Here is a 9,686-nt window from a genome sequence, read left to right as displayed (position 1 = left end):
TTTCTCACACACAGCATATGCATACCACAAATTACACCCCAAAACACATTCTGCTATTACTCCTGAGTACGGCAATACCACATGTTTGAGACTTTTACACAGTGTGGCCACATACAGAGGCCCAACATGAACGGAGCACCTTCAGGCGTTCTGGAGTGCCCAGGCCAATTCTGACATTTCTCTCCTACATGTAAAAATCATCATTTATTTGCTAGAAAATTACATAGAACCCCAAAACATTATATATGTTTTTTTTTAGCAAAGACCCTAGAGAATACAATGGCGGTCGTTGCAACTTTTTATCTCGCACGGTATTTGCGCAGCAATTTTTCGAACGCTTTTTTTTGGAAAAAAAAAAAAAAGCAGTTTTGTGCTTTAAAAAACAAACAAAACAGTAAAGTTAGCCCAATGTTTTTGCATAATGTGAAAGATAAAGTTATGCCAAGTAAATAGATACCTAACATGTCACCCTTCAAAATTGCAAACGCTCGTGGAATGGCGCCAAACTTCGCTACTTAAAAATCCCCATTGGCGAAACTTTAAAATTTTTTACTGGTTACATGTTTTGAGTTACAGAGGAGGCCTAGGGCCAAAATGATTGCTCTCGCTCTACCCATCGCAGCGATATAGGTCCTCTGGACCCGGCGGCCACGGATGTTCCCGGGAGCGGTTTTCTGGGATCACATCATAGTACGTGCTCCCAGAGTTGTCCAACCGCCCTGCAGCCGTCATTTGGCTATGGGCCGGTTGGTAACTCTTTAACTTAGGTGCTATTTCTTCTGATCATCCTTGAGATGGTTCTACACCTTCATTTGAGTCCAGCTGTGTTTGATTATACTGATTGGACTTGATTAGGAAAGCCACACACCTGTCTATAGAAGACCTTACAGCTCACAGTGCATGTCAGAGCAAATGAGAATCATGAGGTCAAAAGGAAGTGCCTTAAGAGCTCAGAGACCGAATTGTGGCAAGGCACAGATCTGGCCAACGTTACAAAAAAAAATTCTAATGCACTTAAGGTTCCTTCCTTAAATGGAAGACGTTTGGGACGACCAGAACCCTTCCTAGAGCTGGCCGTCTGGCCAAACTGAGCTATCGGGGGAGAAGAGCCTTGGTGAGAGAGGTAAAGAAGAACCCAAAGATCACTGTGGCTGAGGTCCAGAGATGCAGTCGGGAGATGGGAGAAAGTTGTAGAAAGTCAACCATCACTGCAGCCCTCCACCAGTCGGGGCTTTATGGCAGAGTGGCCCAACGGAAGCCTCTCCTTAGTGCAAAACACATGAAACCTGCATGGAGTTTGCTAAAAAAACACCTGAAGGACTCCAAGATGGTGAGAAATAAGATTCTCTGGTCTGATGAAACCAAGATAGAACTTTTTGGCCTTCATTCTAAGCGGTATGTGTGGAGAAAACCAGGCACTGCTCATCACTTGTCCAATACAGTCCAAACAGTGAAGCGTGGTGGTGGCAGCATCATGCTATGGGGGAGTTTTTCAGCTGCAGGGACAGGACGACTGGTTGCAATTGAGGGAAAGAAGAATGCGGCCAAGTACAGGGATATCCTGGACGAAAACCTTCTCCAGAGTGCTCAGGACCTCAGACTGGGCCGAAGGTTTACCTTCCAACAAGACAATGACCCCAAGCACACAGCTAAAATAACGAAGGAGTGGCTTCACAACAACTTTGTGACTGTTCTTGGATGGCCCAGTCAGAGCCCTGACTTACACCCAATTGAGCATCTCTGGAGAAACTTAAAAATGGCTGTCCACCAACGTTTACCATCCAACCTGACAGAACTGGAGAGGATCTGCAAGGAGGAATGGCAGAGGATCCCCAAATCCAGGTGTGAAAAACTTGTTGCGTCATTCCCAAAAAGACTCATGGCTGTATTAGATTAAAAGGGTGCTTCTACTAAATACTAAGCAAAGGGTCTGAATACTTAGGACCATGTGATATTTCAGTTTTTCTTTTTTAATAAATATGCAAAAATGTCAACAATTCTGTGTTTTTCTGTCAATATGCGGTGCTGTGTGTACATTAATGAGGAAATAAAAATGAACTTAAATGATTTTAGCAAATGGCTGCAATATAACAAAGACTGAAAAATTTAAGGGGGTCTGAATACTTTCCGTCCCCACTTTATATACACAATTCTTTTTTTTTCAGGGTAACAAAGCTTTAATCCGCCATGTTAATGTGTGTTGGATTAAGGGCAGCCCATTCATTTAAATGAGTTGAAAAAAGGCCCAGAACGCAAAAAAAAAAAAAAAAAAAAAAATTGCTGCAACTTTTTTGTGCCCTTAAAGCGGACCTTCAGGCCCCTTTCACACTACCGCAACTTCAAAGTCACGTGACTTTGCCGCAACTTAACCGCAATTTTGCCGTGAATTTAGGGAATGCCTGTGTAACTCGCACCAAAGCAGTACAGGGACTACTTTGAAGTCAGTGCGACTTGAAGTCACACAGATATGAATGGTACTCATTGGAAATCATGGGGTACGACTTGTCAAGCAACTTTGCAGTCCCAAGTCGCAGAACAAGTTGCACAAGTGTGAAAGGGGCCTCGGTCATTTCTTCAACTTTCCATCTATTAAATCTTCTGCCCTGGTTGTTTTAAAGCAGTTGTATAACCGCACAGAATTTTTTTTTTTAACAAAACAGAAAAAAACCTGTAAGGTAAAGGCATAATGAGCTAGTATGCAGCGCATACTAGCTCATTATGAAATATTCAACTTGTATGAAGCACCCGCATCTGATCCCGGTCCACACCGAGGGAGCTGACATTTCGCTGGGTTCCCGGCTCCAGTCCTGAGAGCGCTCGGAACTGTGATAACATCACTCCCGTGCATGTGCGCGGGAGTCTTCTTCCTGGCAAGGTCCAGCAGCGCCTGCCGGGCCTTCGCAGAGCATACGCCGCTGACGTCAGCAGCTGCATGCAAAGTGAATATCTCCTAAACCGTACAGGTTTAGGAGATATTAATTGTACCTACAGGTAAGCATTATAGGCTTACCTGTAGGTACATTTTTTTTTAAAAAAAGGGTATACGGGGCGCGGCCAAGATGGCTCTGTGAGCGGCTACTTTTCAGAGAGCTCCGCTCTTTCTTCATCAAATACTCGGATCCAGGGCGGATTTGAAGTCCCCAATTCACCCCTGCAGACCAGGAGGGTGAACGGGCTTGCCTGCTGCTACGGGGGGAGAGAGGTTCCTATCCTGAGGCCGCAGTCGGCGTTCCCCCCCGGACATCTCCTGGCTGGCCTCGTGTAGCTAGGCCGCAGCCGCGGCCTTTCCTGGTGGGCTCCGGAGTGGGACAGAGACTCCTCGCGCGCCCTGCTCTGGTGGACGGAGCTCCCCAACTCACACAGGCTACAGACAGCGGCGGGGAGACCCGATCTCCGGTGTGTACAGGCCGAACTCGGGATACATCCCCCCACGAGACACTAGGCCGCAGCCGCGGCCTTTCCTGACGGCCTAGAGCAGTGATGGCGAACCTTGGCACCCCAGATGTTTTGGAACTACATTTCCCATGATCCTCATGCACTCTGCAGTGTAGAAGAGCATCATGGGAAATGTAGTTCCAAAACATCTGGGGTGCCAAGGTTCGCCATCACTGGCCTAGAGACTCCGGACCAGCCCGGAGGCATTAGGTGACCCCCGCCCGGAGGCGGGTGCTCAGTCCAGTCCACTGGACACTGAGGAGAGAAATGCGTACTGGAGCGTCCCCAATACAGATCCCGGCCTGCTTGCTGAGATAGGCCGAGGTAAGAGCGGCCATCCCTGACGGGCCCTGGACGCCTGAGGTGGACTACTGCTGCACTCCAGAGACTGCAGGTGAGGGGGAAGACTGCGTGGGGGCCCTGCGTGGGGGCTGCTTCACACAGCTTCCATTAGCGCTACATTCATATTTACCCTGAGTTTACAAATTTTAGTCACATTTATATGTAGCTGCTTTAATTTTTTTATCTTTTTCAAAATAGCGCAGTTTTATCTTTTTTCCTATCTCCAGAGAACAGGTGGGGGGGGCTTTGAGCATCTCGCATATTAGGGATTCCTCGGGACAGTTGACTCATACCCCAGATGGGATTAGTCACTGTTTTGCGGAATTCTACAAATCCCTTTACACCTCTAGGGCAGAGTACAGTAAGGAAGACCTCACTTCATACTTGGCTGATATTGACATTGACTCTTACAGAAACATACTGTAACAAACTTGATGCCCCTATTACGGTTTTGGAGATAATGCAGGCGCTTAAATCAATGCACGCAGGGAAAACCCTGGGACCTGACGGAATCCCAGTGGAGTTCTACAAGCAGTACGCAGCAGAGCTTGCTGATATACTCCATAATCTCTTTTCTGCATCGTCACGCATCGAGAAACTTCCTGACACCATGAGTGAAGTGATCATAGTCGTGATCCCCAAGCCAGGAAAAGACCCCACCTTATGTTCCTCGTATCGCCCCATATCCCTGCTAAATGTTGATGCGAAAATATTGGCAAAAATTTTGGCTAATAGACTAAACTTGGTCAACACTGCAATTGTCCACAGGGACCAAACGGGCTTCATGCCGGGAAGAGGCACCAATTTTAATATCAGACGCCTTCTTACGCACATAGATAGAGCAGATGCGACGACAATGGGGATGGTGGCCTCACTCGACGCGGAGAAGGCTTTCAATTCTGTCGAGTGGAGTTACCTATGGGAAGTGCTCTCACGATTTGGGTTTGGTCCACGTTTACACGAATTGGCTCCGAATGTTATACCATGGTCCCTCAGCCAGAATCCGCACTAACGGTTGTCTCACGGGGAAGTTTCAGCTAGCTTGGGGCACGAGAGAGGGTTGCCCTCTCTCTCTGAGCCTGTTTGCACTTGCAATGGAGCCCCTAGCTATATTTGCTGAGAGCGGACCCTGGTATAAGGGGACTTCAGGCGGGCCCAATTGAAGAAAAGTTGTCTCTGTATGCGGATGATGCTCTGCTTTATCTAGCGGACGCGTCATCCTCTTTGCAGACTGCATTGGAACTAACTAACCAATTCGGTCACTGCTCCGGGATTCTTATTATTGGGACAAGTCGGTTCTCTTCCCGCTCCACCCCTCGAGTGCCGCATCCGCAGCTCAAATGGGTAGAGGATTTTAAGTATCTGGGGATTAAAAATAGTAGTAAAGTTATATGGAAAACAATCTACGGCCACTCATGCCACAACTAGTGGCTAGATGTGCTGCATGGCGTTCCCTCCCTTTGACCCCAGTAGGCAGAGGCAATCTGCTAAAAATGATCTCTCTCTCTAAATACTTATATTTCTTCCGTAATACCCCCACACACATTCCCAGGACTTTCTTCTAGAGGTTGGAGAGTCTGCTGATATCCTTTGTCTGGGCTGGGAAGCCCCCCAGGGTGGCCAAGCAGATATTATACCTTCCACTATCGGGGGGGACGGACTGGCGCTCCCGAACTTCCAGCTTTACTACTGGGCGGCCGTCCTGGTCACAGTGCGATGGTGGTTCTCCCAGCCCGCACAAAATCCAGCGGTCTTTCTGGAAGCGGCCATCCTGGGCTCCTTTGCAGCCCTGAGCAATCTGCCATTTCGTGGACTTAGGGCTAGTTTATCTATGACAACTTTGATGCGAACCACAGTGAGGGTCTGGCAGGTGGCTAGGAAGATTTATGGAAAACCCAATCACATCTCGCCACATATGCCCCTATGGGGGTAATCCTATACTCCCCCACCTATACAGCATCCCAGACCCTTCTCCGTGAGCGAAAAAGGGAATTATTACCTTAAAAACACATAGTTTAGGATGGTAGGATTATGACTTTCCAGACACTGAGACGAACATACGCACTTCCGCTCTCTTTTCAGTTCAGATACTGGTAGTTGAAGCACGCTTTTGAGGCTCAGTTCCCTGCCCCCCTTACTTTGGAATCGGACTCCATTGAGTGTGTCTTGATCTCCAGTGCAATGGGAAGACCTCTCTCGACCTTATACTTATATCCAACAGTAGAATATGATACCAAACTAACCAAATCCTGGGAAAAATGGAGGATGGATATCCCATCCCTCGACGAAGAGGAGTGGAAGGAGTGTTTACTCTCATACATTCCTTCTATGATTGCCGCAAAAGATAGGTTTATACAATTTAAGTTCCTACACAGGGCATACTTCACCCCACAGAGGTTGGTGCGCATTTACCCTCAAAGGGACCCCAATTGTCAGAGATGCAGGCAGGAGGTGGGTACCTTCTGGCACATGGTCTGGTCCTGTCCCAAACTCCAGCCCTACTGGTCGACAGTGGCCTCTACACTTAGTAATGTGACCAGATTGGATCTACGGGTTGATCCTCAAATTCTATTGCTAAGCCATTTAGAAGATATAGAAGGGGACAGGTACTGTAAACGGTGTCTTATCTTCTCATTATATTATGCTAGACATGAAATTCTACTGAAATGGAAACTAGAGGAACCTCCTACTCTGGCCTCATGGAGGCGGTCGGTGACCTTGGTACTTCCCATGTATAGACTGACCTATGAAAGTAGACAATGCCCAGGGAAATTTGATAAAATCTGGTCCTCTTGGCTAGACGACTGACTGCCCTGACCCCCTCTCCCCTTAAGTATGGATTTGAATCACACCAGCGGACAGTGTCTAACTCTTGCCTACTCGTCATACCTTGCTCTCTCCCCCTTCCTACCCCCCCCCCCCACCTATTGTTTTTTTTTTCCTTTATTCACCCTGACTACTCCCTGTTTTGCTGCATCTCTCCTTCTCCCCCCCCCACCGACCCACATGTATATCGGATGTCTACATAATTTACGCGTTGACATGCACTAATGTGTATATGTAACTGGTACTTATGACACCTGCACAGCTGGAACATTAGATAAAGTATGACTGCCGGAAGAGGTGGTTTTTCCTATCTATACTTGTATATCACTGAATGTACTTAATCGTTTTGTATTGTAATGCTGATTTGTCTAATAAACGTTTCTGTTAAAAAAAAAAAAAAAAAAAAAAAGGAAGGGTATACAACCGCTTTAAACTTTGGATAGTAAAACATTTTTTTTCTGCAAGTAAATACCTTATACAGCCCACTTCCTGTTTGGTAAAAAGCCTAGGCTTATGACATCATACACAGCGCTTTCTCACTCTTGTGAGTCCTGCCCAGCCTAATGCAGAATGACGGCCGGGCAGTGGTTCTGTTATCCTGGCTAGGTGTCATATGACGTCCAGCAGGATAACCGTGGGCGTGGCGTGTCAGTCTGACACACCGCTACACCGATCTCAATAAAGAGCCTCTGACGGAGGCTCTTTACCACATGATCAGCCATGTCCAATAACGGCTGATCACAATGTATACAGGAAGAGCCGTTTATCGGCTTTTCCTCACTCGCGTCTGATAGCCGCGAGTAGAGGAGAGCCGATTGGCGGCTCTATCGGGGGGGGTCCTCCTGCGGATGCCCATACTGGACCACCAGGGATGCCTCCAGGACCACAGGGATGGCAATAAAGGACGCCCATCAGGTATGCGCCAATCAGTGCCCAGGGATATGCCAATCAGTGCCAGGGCAGATGTCAATCGGTGCCCATTAACAATGCCATCAGTGCAGCCCATGAGTGCCAGCCATCAGTGCAGCATTTCAGTGCCCACCAGTGCCACCTATGAGTGCCCAGTACCACCTATCAGTGCCATCTCATTGGTGCCCCCTTATCAGTCCCCATCAGTGAAGGAGAAGACATACTTATTTACACAATTTTATAACAAACAAAAAGTAAAACTTTTTTTCCCCCCTTTTTCAAAATTTTCTTTATTCGTTTAGCAAAAAATAAAAACCGCAGAGGTGATCAAATACCACCAAAAAAAAGCTCTATTCGCAGGAACAAAATGATAACAATTTAGTTTGGATACAGTGTTGCATGACCGCGCAATTGTCATTTAAAAAGTGACAGCACTGAAAGCTGAAAATTGGTTTGGGCAGGAAGATTCTAAAGTGCCTGGTATTAAGTCGTTAAAGTGGTTTTAAACCCTTACACACCACTTTTCCCTACAGGTAAGCTTATAATAAGGCTTACCTGTAGGTACTGAAAATATCTTCTAAACCTGCACGGTTTTGGAGATGTTTACCATATACGATTGCACCGACGTCATCGCCGCATGCGCACTGAAGAAAGTGCATGATCATGCCCCGGAAGGAAGAGGGGTGAAGATGGACGCAGCCACCAGCGGGGACATCGATGGCTTTGTTTGCAGGTAAGTGCAACATAATGGGCTAAAATGCGCTGCATACTAGCCCATCTTGCTTATCTTGCAGGGGAAAAAAAAAAAGGAGGTAGTAAAAACGCAAACGTCTGCACTTCGAATTCATTTGGATTGTTTAATTTTAAATTTTATTCTGGTGGCATACAGAGCCAAAAGTATAACTAACTAATTATATATATATATATGTGTGTGTACTTGAGTTGAGAGACTTCACACAATGAACACTGTTCATATGTACATATTTTTTTTTTCTACATTTTTAATTATATTCACTGGCACTGCATCATTTTATATTACAAAGTGTGAATGTGCCTTAAAAGTCAGAGGATTTGCCTTTACAATTATATATTGTATGTGACTGTGTAGGAAACGTGTAATATTATACAGGTTAACAGTTTCATTGTGAATGAGGTACTTTGAAAGATTTTCTACTGACCTCCCACAGAGATAACACCCACATGTCTTCTTCGGCTGTTCATTTCTGGCCCAAAGAACCAGCTGTTCTTACATACAGAGTAACATTCAATACTACGAAATGGGTCCCCCGAGCCTCCTCTTCCTCCCACACAGAACAATACACCTGAGGGAAAAAAAGGAAGAACCAGAATTACATAAATTCTAGGTCACCAGATTATAAAAACAGGCATCAGCTAATAACAGCATAAATGGAATGTTTCATATACAGTGGGTATAGAAAAGAATCACCCCCCTTTAAAAATAATCATATTCTGTTGCTTTGCAGCCTGCAATGAAGACTGACAGTTTTTGTTTTATCCAGCTGTATTTACTAGTACAACTTAGAACATCCAAGTAAAAAAAAAAAAAAAAAAAGTTATATAACAGCAACATGTCATAAAAAACTGAGTTGGAAAAAGGATCAACCCTATGTAAGTATTTTGTTGAACACCTTTTGCTTTAATTACAGCCTTTAGTCTCTTGGGATATGTCTCTACTAACTTTGCACATCTAGACTTTGCAATATTTGCCCACTCTTCTTTGCAGAAATGCTTAAGTTCAGTTAAAATTTGATGGTGACCATTTGTGGACTGCAGTTTTCAAGTCATTCCACAGATTTTCAGTGGGGTTTAAGTCTGGCTCTGACTAGGCAGGCCATGCAAGGATATTCACCTTTTTCTCCTTCAACTACTGTGTGGTCAATTTTTCTGCGTGCTTTGGGTCATTGTCATGTTGGAAGGTAAACCTTCTCATTGTCAACTTTCTGGCAGAGGTAGGCAGATTTTCCTCAAGAATTTGACAGCATTTTTCCCCATCCAATTTTCCCTCTATCCTGACAAGTGCTCCAGTCCCTGCTGCAGAGAAACACCCCCATAATAGGATGTTATCACCTCCACCCTTTACTGTAGGAATGGTGTTATTTGGATTGTGAGCTGTATTGGATTTCCACCAGACATATCATTGGGTGCTGAGGCCA

The 9,686-nt window shown here is 45.7% G+C and overlaps 1 protein-coding gene across 2 annotated transcripts in view; it reads right to left on the bottom strand.

Annotated features, from left to right (window-relative positions):
* The window catches only part of KLHL8 (kelch like family member 8), a 122,316-nt gene that overhangs the window by 29,714 nt on the left and 82,916 nt on the right, over positions 1-9,686 (bottom strand). For both annotated transcript variants that reach the window (XM_073599891.1, XM_073599900.1), the window contains one exon: positions 8,691-8,834. In XM_073599891.1, coding sequence (XP_073455992.1) covers positions 8,691-8,834 — 144 coding nt within the window. The remainder of the gene's footprint in view (positions 1-8,690; positions 8,835-9,686) is intronic.

The sequence above is a fragment of the Aquarana catesbeiana genome, linkage group LG01 (genome assembly GCF_042186555.1).
Source record: "Aquarana catesbeiana isolate 2022-GZ linkage group LG01, ASM4218655v1, whole genome shotgun sequence".
NCBI classification, from domain to species: domain Eukaryota; kingdom Metazoa; phylum Chordata; class Amphibia; order Anura; family Ranidae; genus Aquarana; species Aquarana catesbeiana.
The sequence above is the reverse complement of the archived record's forward strand: the minus strand, read 5'-3'. Positions and strand labels throughout refer to the sequence as shown.